General features: G+C 40.1%; 1 protein-coding gene across 5 annotated transcripts in view; it reads left to right on the top strand.

The window, feature by feature from the left end:
• Positions 1-12,261, top strand: part of TESK2 (testis-specific kinase 2) — a 110,960-nt gene that overhangs the window by 25,163 nt on the left and 73,536 nt on the right. For 3 of the 5 annotated variants that reach the window (XM_014529212.1, XM_005881254.2, XM_005881255.2), the window contains one exon: positions 9,756-9,877. In XM_014529212.1, coding sequence (XP_014384698.1) covers positions 9,756-9,877 — 122 coding nt within the window. Of the gene's footprint in view, positions 1-1,234; positions 1,321-2,727; positions 2,972-9,755; positions 9,878-12,261 lie in introns of those variants that run through there. The other 2 variants (XM_014529214.1, XM_014529213.1) reach the window with 2 other exon arrangements.

The raw sequence follows: 12,261 nt of genomic DNA, 5'->3' as shown, positions 1-12,261 counted from the left end.
GCAGGCTCGATCCCCAGTAGGGGGTGTGCAGGAGGCAGCTAATCAATGATTCTCTCTCATCATTGATGTTTCTCTCTCTCTCCCTTCCTTTCTGAAATCAATAAAAATATATTTTGTAAAAAAAAAGGATTTCTGGTCTATGTCCTGGTGGTTGTGCCTGGAAGGGTGTGGAGAAAGGGAAGTTACCTTGACATTCCAAAGGTATGCTATTTTAGATGCAAAAAGACAATAGACCAGCTCAGTTAAGGTAAACACTGACCTTTTGTCAAGGGAGATACCAGTTTAGGACATGACTACCCACCATGACTCGCTTTTAGTTTAAAAGTTTTAGTTTCAGACCATCCTATGTGCTTACTTACAGTCTAGTCTCTAAGTTTGTAAGGCTGCTATGCAGGCCTCCCCTGAGCTTCTCAGGTTTAGTATGTGACCCCTTCTTTGTCCACAAACCTTATTTGAAGGGGTCATAGAAGAAGGTCACTCTTGAGTTTTCTTGAAGGAGAGGAGAGCTTGTCTGGTGAACAAGCAGGGAAGGCATTTCAAGCAGGAGAAGAAGCATGTGTGGAGGCACAGAGGAATGTGAGCATGGAATATTCTAGGAATGGTGAGAAATTGGGTTTGTTTCAAGTCTAGTGGATACAGGTAAAGGAAAGGCAAGCCTGTGAAGACTAGAACAGTAGGCAGAGACCAGAAAATTAAACATTTTTTTCTTGATCCAGAGTCACTGGAGCTTTGTTTCTTCATTTTATTAGGTTTTATTTTCCTCCTCCAAATCAGCTTTTGGTTTGTTGACCCTCTCTGTTGTTTCCTTGTTTTCCATTTCATTAATTTTTGTTTTTATCTTTATTACACTTTCTTGTTTTTTAGCATTTTTGGTTGAATTCTAGTTCATTTATGTTTTAATCTTTTGCAAATCAGATAGGATTGTCTTGGGCAGTATGTTACAGAAACCTGAAGACAGTGGCTTATTCAAATAAGAGATTAATTTTTCTCAAGAAATTTTGATAAATTTCTCTGCTGTGCATCTGCTTGAGGATGTCATCAACAATCCAATCTTCTAGCTTCTTATATATAGTGTGTAACTTTTGTTTTTTTGGTTACATGATAGCTGTTTTTGATGCAAGCACCACACATCTTTGCTCCAGTCTATAACAAGGGAGAAGGATAAAGGACAGTTTCACTAAGAAAACAGTAGCGTTCTCAGATGCCACCTAGCAATACTTAATCTCCTTACTAGGGCTCTGCCACCTGGCCCAACCCAGCTGCAAGGAAGATTGCCAGATTGAATGTGTCAACTGAGAACATTGTCATCTAAGATGTTGGGTAAATAATTAGTATTGTCCATTATTATTGTTTTTAACTATCTTTTTATTGTTGATTTCTAATTTTATTTTATCGTGGTCTAGGAATGTGGTTTTTGAGAATTGAAATTTTTGGAGAATTCATTTATGTGCATTTTGGTAAATGTTTTATGTATACTTGAAAAAAAACCCCACACCTGTCTTGTTGGAACAGGATTAGATCAAGTATGTCAGATTTATTAATATGTATGTTATATCCATACTCATTTCTTATCTGAGCTTTTACTGTCTAAGAAGTAGGTTAATTTATTAATATGTATGTTATATCCATACTCATTTCTTGTCTGTTTGAGCTTTTACTGTCTAAGAAGTAGGTTGAAATATGCCTTGAAGATTGTGGATTTGCCATTTTCCTTGTTTGTTTGTTTTTGTCAGTTTTTATGTTGTATATTACTGTTACTGGACAGGAGACCTGGCCCTGAGCCTAGCACCGGCTGGTAGTGTGTGGATTCTTGAATTCATGCAGGAAAGATTTCACATTATGGGTCCAAGTGAGTTTTAGAGGACAGCTATTAAATCTGAGGACAGTGAAACAAGGAAGGGCCTAGGATAGAAAAAGCAACAGGAGGGAGATTAGCTAAGAAGTCAGAGAAGCCCTGGCATATGTGGCTCAGTTGGTTGGGCATCATCCCATGCACCAAAGGGTCACTGGTTTGAGGTGTACAGGAGGCAGCCGATCTGTCTTTCACTCTCACATCGATGGTCTCTCTCTGTCTCTCTCTCCCTCCTTTCCTCTTTCTCTAAAATCAATAAACTATTCTTAAAAAAAAAACAACCACAAGACAAAACAGAAAAAAGGAGGCCTTAGGGACAGGGTTAGGGGGTTAGCCCAGGATGAGCTGCTGCTGCCCATTGCTCCCAGGTTGCAAGTCTTGTGAGGGGTCCCTTAGATGGAGCTTTCATTTTGAGGGTTTCTAAGGCTGGGGGGTGGGAGGGGTTAGGGAAGGTCTTAGGGGAGGACCTGAATAGAATATTCATCAGCTTTATGCTGATGTGCCAAAATGAGATTTATTTCCTCCTTGGGTGTGGTTGGCAAATGGCATTAATTGGGTTTCTGCTATCTGTCTCCCTGAGCAGGGGATTTAAGCTGTAAAATAGGGGATGTTAATAATACCTACCTCATAGAATTATTTTGAGGATTCAATGAGTTAATATATATAAAGCAATTACACAGCAGAACCTAGTATGTAGCTAGTGCTATAAATGTTACCTATATTATTGCTATTATAACACTTTTTTTAATGGTGAAAACATCTTTATAGTTAGAATTAGCCAGCTGGACTCAGTTTAGGTGACCCCAGTTTTGTTGACAACATCTAAAGCGTCATAGTCACAAGTCAGTTGAATATGTGCCTTCTTTCTCCCTCAGGCCTGATCAGGTTTTGACCTTGGCAACGTCATTTTCTTAGTGCTTCGTCACAGCTTGTTTGATCTTGTGCTTGTTGGCCTTGACATCCACAAATGAACAGAACAAATGTGTTGTTGTTTTCTATCTTCTTCATGGCTGACTCAGTAGTTAGGAGTCATAGTGTTCAAGCTTGCTTCACCTGGGGACGCTCTTCCAAGGATATTTGGGCTGCTTTCAGAGCTGCTGTGTCTTGGGCTGTGGGAAGGTGGGTGATATGCATATCTTTTTTGTTGTGGCTGTGGACTCCTTTCAGCCCTGCTTTCTTGACCTTGAAAGCCTTTGCTTTGGCTTCTGCTTTGGGAGGGGCAGGGACTTCTGTTGCTTTTGATGCCATCTTCATGAAAAGCAATGACAGTTTTTTTTTAAACATAACTCTTAACTACTCTGGAATGAAATTAATAGGTAATTAAGGTTACTATTGCTGGTAAGTATAAAACATCACCATGATACCCTAACTTTATGATAAAAGTAAAAGAAAATTAAATTAGTAAAAATAAAGATTTCAGTATGCAAATTTTGGGGCCTGACCATTCTAGAAGAAATAATGAAGTAGTCAGATACTAGTTTTAGATTTAAGAAGAGACAATCAGAAGCCACTCCATGCAAGAAGAAAAATTAAATATTAGAGATAGCAGTGGATATTAGAATAAAAGTGTAATAATCGACCAGACTTACTTATATGTTACTAGTGGCCCGGTGCATGAAATTCGTGCATGGAGGGTATCCCTCAGCCCGGCCTGCTCCCTTTCACAGTCCAGGACCGCTGGCTCTTAACTGCTCACCTGCCTGCCTGCCTGATCACCCGTAACCACTCTGCCTGCCAGCCTGATCAACCCCAATTGCCCCCCCTTCCGGCCTGATCACTCCTAACTGCCTGCCCCTGCCGGCCTGCTTTCCCCCACCTACCCCCCCTTGCCGACCTGCTTTGGGGTGAGGGTCCCTGCTGGGGGGCATGGCCAACCTGGGCGGGGAGGGGCTGATGGCTGTTTGAAGGCTGACCACGCCCCCATCGGGGTGGTGGTCCCCGCTGGGGGGCATGGCCAGCCTGGGCGAGGGGCTGAGGGCCATTTGCAGGCTGGCCACGCCCCCAGCTTTGTCCAGAAGGTGTCCGGAAGGTCTCCCAGTCTAATTAGCATATTACCCTTTTATTAGTATAGATAAAGGAAGAAGGGAAGTAAACTCAGTTGAAACAGGGATTGCATGCCAAGACAAATTACAGATTGATGAAGGAGAGGAAACAAGGAGGCGTGATATATCTTTGCCAACTTTATCAGTGTCTCTTTGTAAAATGTTCATTTAGTCTTGAATATTTTATTGTTTCAATATTTTATTGTTTTAATAGAAACCCAGGTACATGCCCTTGACCGGAATCGAACCTGGGACTTTTCAGTCCGCAGGCCGACGCTCTATCCACTGAGCCAAACCAGTTTCGGCAATATTTTATTGTTTTAATAGAATATTTTATTGTTTAATAGGCAGAAGAGACACATTGATAACTTTGTGGGTAGAGCAAAAATAAATTTTTTACTTATATTTGTTATTTTGAAACAAAAGCTAAATCACTATGAATATAAAAACTAGAAATGGCCTGGGTGATGTGGTTCAGTGGTTGAGTGTCAACCTATGAACCAAGAGGTTCAATTCCCAGGCAGGGCACATGCCCAGGTTGCGGGCTCGATCCCTAGTGTGGGGTGTTTGGGAGGCAGCTGACTAATGATTCTCTCTCCTTGCCCCCAATCATTGTTATACTCAAAACATTTCTCCTGAGCCCTAGCCGGTTTGGCTCAGTGATAGAGCATCGACCTGCAGACTGAAGGGTCCCCCTTTTGATTCCAGTCAAGGGCACATGCCTGGGTTGTGGGCTCAATCCCCAGTAGGGGGCATGCAAGAGGCAGCCAATCGATGATTCTCTCTCATCATTAATGTTTCTATTTCTCCCTCTGCCTTCCTCTCTGAAATCAATAAAAAATATATATTAAAAAAACATTTCATCTGAAAACTTCAAAAACACCTATTATTATTGCTATACCAGCTTACTGTATACTTATGTATACTCACTGTGATTTCTTGACTGCAAGTCCTAAACCATTCATTTAATGGTTAACTTTATTATTAACTAGAGGCCCAGTGCATAAAATTTGTGCACGGGTAGGGTTCCTAGGCCTGGCTGTCGATCAGGGCTGATTGGGGCCTTCCTTCCCCCAGCTGCCAGCTGCCGGCAGCTGGCTGGGGCCTTCCTTCATTCCGTGCCGCCTCCTGGTGGTCAGTGCATGTCATAGTGAGTGGTCAAACTCCTGGTTGGTGGAACTCCCCTCCCCTCCCCTCTCCTTCCCTTCCCTCTACTCCAACCCTTCATAATTATAGTAAAATTCACACAACATAAAATTTACCATCTTAACTATTTTTTAAAATATATTTTTATTGATTTCAGAGAGAAAGGGAGAGGGAGAGAGAGAGAGAAACATCAATGAGGAGAGAGAATCATTGATCAGCTGCCTCCTGCACACCCCTCACTGAGGATCGAGCCCACAACCTGGGCATGTGCCCTGACTGGGAATCAAACTGTGACCTCCTGGTTTACAGGTCAACACTCAAACACTGAGCCACGCTGGCCGGGCCCATCTTAACTATTTTTAAGTTTACAATTCAGTTCACATTGTTGTGCCACCAATCTCCAGAACTCTTCTTGCAAGGTTGAAACTCTTTACCCATTAAACAACTGCAAATTCCTTCCTTCCCCACAGCTGTTAGCAACAACCATTCTATATTCTGACTATATGAATTTGACTATCCTAGGTACCTCATGTAAGTGGAATCATGCAGTATTTGTCTTTTGTGACTGGCTTATTTCACTTAGCATATTGTTAAAGTTCAACTATATTGTAGAATTCCTTTCCTATTTCAAGGCTGGATAATATTCCATTGTATGTATATACCACATTTTGTTTATCCATTCATCTGTTGATGGAAATTTAGGTTGCTTCTACCTTTTGACTGTTGTGAATAATGCTGCTATGAACATAGGTGTATAAATATTTTTGGGACCCTGCTTTTAATTCTGTTGTGTATACACCAGAAGTAAAATTGCTGGAGCATATGGGAATTCTATCTTTAATTTTTAGAGGTCTTACCTTTATTGTAAAAGATATTTAAAGAGTCTGGCTGGCGTGGCTTAGTGGTTGAGTGTCGACTTATGAACCAGGAGGTAAGGGTTCAATTCCAGGGCACATGCCTGGGTTGCAGGCTGGATTACCAGTGTGGGGCATGCTTTTTTAAAAACATTTTTTTTAAATCTTCACTCAAGGATATTTTTCCATTGATTTTTAGAGAGAGTGGAAGAGAGAGGGAAAGACAGAGAAATATTGATGTCAGAGAAACACATCGATTGGTTGCCTCCTGCATGAGCCCCAATCAGGTTCCGGGCTGGGGAGGAACCTGCAGCCGAGGCATGTGCCCTTGACCAGAATCGAACCTGGGACCCTTTGGTCGGCAGGCTGAAGCTCTGTCCACTGAGCCAAAACAGCTAGGGCTATTCTGCTCTTAAAAATACACACACACACACACACACACACACACACACACACTCACACACACACACACTAGTGGCCTTGTGCACAGATTCATGCACATTGTAAAGAAATTAATTAGAAGAAATATTTTAATATCACTATTGGCCCTTTCTCTGTAATAGAAGTGTCAGAGATGAAAGAAAATTAGTAAAACGTGTATGAAAATAATATATAAATTGATAAATAAATAAACAACATGATATAAAAACAACAAAAACATGATATAAAAACAACATTGATAAAAACAATGACTGATATATTGATTAGACTTATTCTAATATCTCCCTGTATACCACATTAAGTAAAAACACTTTCAGAGTGCTTGACTAATTTCCCTTGTGATGAAGTATTTACGACTTTAACTTTAACGTCACACGCTCTTCAAACTTGAGAGAAAGCAACATATAACTGACCATGTCCGAAAATGGGTTCAGGTAGGAATATTCCTAGTCTGTCTCTAGAGTTTGTCCTTGTGATTTATTAATAGTCATTACAAATGCTGGCATCACAGGAAACTGTCTTCGAATTAATTTAAATGGGAGGCCAGTGTCATATGGGGACAAATCAATTCTTGGAATCAGAACAACCTCTCCTTCCACAGATCCTGTTAATACTTCAGCTTCGATTATGTTAGGTCACAATCTTTTGATAATAAACCTAGTACCATTACAAAGACCCCATTTACTGTTAAGATTTCTCAGTAGCATGATGATTGCACCTACTTTCAATTTTAATTTATGACATGGCATTCCCGAAGGATTAATACTATTAAGAAATTTGATGGGAAAATTTTCCTTTTCGGCATCATCTGTTGAATTGATGGAATCATCACTCAAATGGTACATTGTGCCAATAGTTGGTCTTCAGACATATTCTACCAACGATGCTGCTTTCTTTCAGCTTCAGAATGTCAACAAAAACAACCAAATTCATGTCCGACAATGACAGATCGAAACACACGTGTGTGATTGGTGTCAGCGAGAGCTTTATATATATCACGCATGCGCAAGTCAATGTTTATTTTTATATTTTTTAAATATTTTTTTTATTGATTTCAGAGAGGAAGGGAGAGGGAGAGAGATAGTAACATCAATAATGAGAATCATTGGTAGGCTGACTCCTGTATGCCCCCTACTGGGGATCGAACCTGGGACCCTTCAGTCCGCAGGTGGATGCTCTATCCACTGAGCCAAACTAGTGTGGATTCAATGTTTATTTTATTTATTTATTTATTTTTATATATTTTATTGATTTTTTTACAGAGAGGAAGGGAGAGGGATAGAGAGTTAGAAACATCGATGAGAGAGAAACATCGAACAGCTGCCTCCTGCACAGCCCCTACTGGGGATGTGCCCGCAACCAAGGTACATGCCCTTGACCGGAATCAAACCTGGGACCTCCCAGTCCGCAGGCCGACGCTCTATCCACTGAGCCAAACCGGTTAGGCTCAATGTTTATTTTTAAATTGCCAGTGCGCATCATATATACTGGCTGGTTGGTTGGTCAGATGGTTGGTTAGACCGACAGTTGGTCACTTAGCCTTTTATATATAGAGGTATATATATATATATTTTAGAGAGGGAGATAGAAACATCAATGATGATCGGCCTCGCCCTACCGGGGATGGAGCCTGAAACCCAGGCATGTGCCCTGGCTGGGAATCGAACCATGACTTCCTGGTTCATAGGTCGATGCTCAACTACTGAGCACACCAGCCAGACACTCTATTCTAGTCTTAAAAAAAAAAATTTGTCCAAATTCATGAATCCTTTGAGATTTCACTGAAGCCCCATGAAGTTTTTCCCTGAGTGCTCATTTCATCAACACATATATAAATACCTCTGTGCTATATCCAAGGATATGTTTTTATTAAATTTAGAGAGAGAGGAAGGGAAGGAGAGAGACAGAGAGAGAAAGAAAGAGAAACATCAATCAGTTGCCTCCCATACATGCCCTGACCTGGGATTGAACCTGCAACCTTTTTGATGTATAAGATGGACGATGCTCCAACCAACTGATTCTTTATTCTCTTTCTTATCTGACTAGCCATATAGCATTATTGCTTGTCATTTTCTAGATGGTAAAATTGAGAAAAATTTGACCAAAACATATACTACTTTTCTATTTCCATTCTCCCCCCAACCTGTGCCACCAAAAAAGAAAAAGAAAGAAAAGCACTCTCTGCCCCACCACCCACCCCAAATAAATAAATAAATGGATAAATAAATAGTTTATTGGCCCTTAGAAATTATATTAAAAGTATAATTTAACTGTTGTTGCTATTGTTTTCACTATGCCCTTATGATGTGACAAGGCCTTCTAGGCACTGTAAGACAAGAATGAATATAATATACTTCCCAGTCTCAAGAAGCTTTATAGCCTAGTGAGGAGATATGTAAATTTATAGACAGAACTGTATGATGAATGGAATACTGGTGTTATGAATGTTGTCCTGAGGTAGTATAAATAATTTCCAGAGAGAGTAAAGGAAGACTTCAGCAAGGATGGGATATTTGAGTATAGCTTGAAAGATAAATAAAATTTGAGGAGCTATAAGAAAGGAGAATAATATTTGATGCAGATGAAAGACAAAATACAATGAGTTATGAACATGTTCATCATCTTGTCCACTTGTTTAAGGAAGTAGGGTTCTTTCTGATTAGTTTGAAACACAAGTTGTTTATCCCTGAATTTCACACATTGTTTTAATATCAGACTTTCTTAAAAGCAGACATTTTGTTAACAACTCAGTGTTTTCAGATGATGGAGGGGAAAAAAAGAAGAGTGACTTTCAGAATGGAGAGCTCTTATCAAAACAGAGATGTCTTCTGTAAATAGAGTTGGAAAAATACTGTCAGTGTGTTCTTTGTATATAAATGTCTCATTTAACTTATCCATGCAGGATCTGAAAAGGAAAGCTAGTTCTCTTTTATCAATCACGAGGTACATGACAACAGAATCATTGATGCACTAGGAAGAGAGTTGAATTCCAAATCTTACTAAGTGATCTAGAAGAGAGGAGAGATAGCCAGTGTTCTAAGTTTTTCTGATTAGGGTTCTTGTGGTTCTGAGTGTTTTCCTTCCTCCTCCCCCTTCTTCTGTCTGGCCACATTGTTCCTTTGAATTCTACCATAAGCTGTGATGTCTGTCCTATATTAATAGATATGCTAAACTTCTGGGCTATTGTCATTTCAATGAATTTCTGTGAAACAATTTTGGTCTTGGATGGAATAAATTCATCTTCATCAATAGACATGAGACCCTAATGTAATCACAGAGTTTACAGGAAAACATCCCCTACCGAGTCTATTTTATCTAAACTGGCACTAAAACACATTGGCATGTTCTACATGTGGAGATTTTGACCTCATATATTCCTGTTGTCCTTGAGCCTCTTTCTTGTCCTATTTTATTTTCCAGGTGCGCCACCGAGCTTCTGGTCAGGTGATGGCTCTTAAGATGAACACATTGAGTAGTAACCGGGCAAACATGCTGAAGGAAATCCAGCTTATGAATAGACTCTCCCACCCCAACATCCTTAGGTAATGGCTTTTTTTTTCCTTCCTAGGGGTCAGTGAAAAAGTTAAAACATTATTGGAAGCTTGTTAAATAGCATTAACAGCTAAAAAGAAGGATTCAAGATTTCTTGCTGAATCTGTCTTGCTGGGGTTTAGCTGTTGTGTAGGTCTTTTTCTACCTTTTGAGACTTAGTTTTTCTGGTAGTTAACTCTCCCTCCATCTCTGAAATCAATAAAAATATTTTTTTTTTTTTAAAAAGAGAAACTTTTCTTTACCTTCCCAGATTCTTTTGGCTGGTTTAATAATTAAATCTACATGAAACAGATTAATAAGAGAAAATAATTAAATTTAATTACATACATACTCATGGGAACTCCACATACCTGAGAGAGTCAAAGGTCCTCACATATATGAGAGCTTTAAAGACAGACAAGGAAAATGACATACATATATGACATTTTGAATTAAGGATGAGATAAGGCACCTTGGGGCTTCAGAAATTCATTGCAGGGGCATAAGAAGAACAGATATTCAGTAATTAATAGTTTGCCCTGCCATATAGATGGGTCAAAAAAAGTTATCTCTGATAATCTCTTATTATGAGCAAGGCCCCTAATTCAAATTCTTTTAGTTAATTAAAGGAGTGGGGGCGGAGGGCAGCAGCAGAAGTTTCTCCTCAGCCTACAGGGTCTAAATTGCCTTTAGCTCAAAATAATCTGCGTACCAAGAGATTATGTGTTGCCTAAGGGCTGTGACTCTGAGGACTGGACTCTTATCATGCTTCTCTTAGAAGTATTGAGGATTTGGTAGGATAGTATTGGTAGATAAAGGTGGAAAGGTAGAATTAGGCCAAATTATTCAGAAGTATTTTGCATAAAGCCAAGATTATATTTTATGCTCTGTGTATTGGAGTCGGAACAAGGACTAGCATGACAGAGGGTGACTGATGGCAATCTCAAAATGGTTGTTTAGTGTTGAGGAGACTAGTGGCCAAGAGATCAATTAGGGGGCCTCTTCAATATTTGAGAGTGAGATTTGATATTCTGCTTAGGAATTTTTAAACTGAACATATTTTCATCTTGCTTAAAAATAATATTTTTATGGTTTTTGCTCCTGTTATAGAAGTGATACATTATCACTATGGAATATTTAAAAAATAAAGTTAGCAAAAACAAGAAAAAAGTTGCCCTTAATCTCAACATCTAGGGATCAAACTAGTATTAACATTTTTTATATTTCCTACCAATATTTTTTTATTTCACCACTTCTTATTGTTTTCACTGTGAACTTGATTTGGGAATGTATGAGAAGACTAACTTTAAATAAATTTTATTGCATCACAGCAAAACTTAAAAAAATATAATTATTATGCCCTGGCCAGTGCACTCAATGGTTAGCACTTTGGCCTTCCCACTGAAGGATTGAGGGTTTGATTCCTGGGGGCACGTACCTGGGTTGCAGGTTCAATCCTTGGCCTGGTTGGGGTGGCTGGTGGGAGGCAACCAATCGATGTGTCTTTCTCACATCAATGTTTCTCTCTCTCTCTCTCTCTCTCTCTCTCTCTCTCTCTCTCGCACACCCCTCCCTCCCTTCATTTCTTTTCTATATAATAAAAGGAATTTCTTTCCTATATAATAAAAATCAACCCAATGGCAGAATGACCAGTTGCTATGACACGCACTGACCAACAGGGGGCAGACACTTAACTCAGGAGCTGCCCTTGGTGGTCAGTGCGCTCCCACAGGGGGAGCTCCGCTCAGCCAGAAGCCAGGCTCACAGCTGGCGAGCGCAGCAGTATTGGCGGCAGAGGTGGCAGCACTAAGGATGTCCAACTGTGTAGGGAGCGGGCCTAAGCTATCAGTCGGAATCTCCTGAGGGCTCCCTGACTGCGAGATGGCACAGGCCGGGCTGAGGGGGGACCCCCCTCCCAGTGCATGAATCTTGTGCACCAGGCCTCTTAGTATATATATAAATATGTTTGTTATACAATGGAAGTAGTATAGTATAATGATTAGAAATAAAGCCTCTAGCCCTAGCTGGTGTGGCTCGGTTGGAGCATGATCCCGTGCACCCAAAGGGTCTTGGGTTCAATTCCTTGTTAGGGCATATGCCCAGGTTGTGAGTTCCATCCCTCTTCCTCTCCCTCTCCCTCCCCGTCCCCCTCAAAAAAAAAATATATATATCCTCAGGTGGCGAATAAAAAAAACGTTATAAAAGAAATGAAGGCTTTAGATTCTAGACCAGGAGTGGGCAACCTTTTTGTGAGTGTGTGCCAAAACCAGCAAAATCTCTGACTCAAAATTCTTCTGCGTGCCAACCCTAATTTTGAGAACATATGTTATGCCTACTTGATATCTCTTAAGGTGTACGTATGTGAAGAACCTTGAAGAAATAATAAAATTCATTC

Source organism: Myotis brandtii, unplaced genomic scaffold (assembly GCF_000412655.1).
Source record: "Myotis brandtii unplaced genomic scaffold, ASM41265v1 scaffold674, whole genome shotgun sequence".
Lineage (NCBI taxonomy): Eukaryota > Metazoa > Chordata > Mammalia > Chiroptera > Vespertilionidae > Myotis > Myotis brandtii.
Note: the sequence above shows the minus strand (reverse complement) of the source record. Positions and strands in the feature narration are given on the sequence as shown.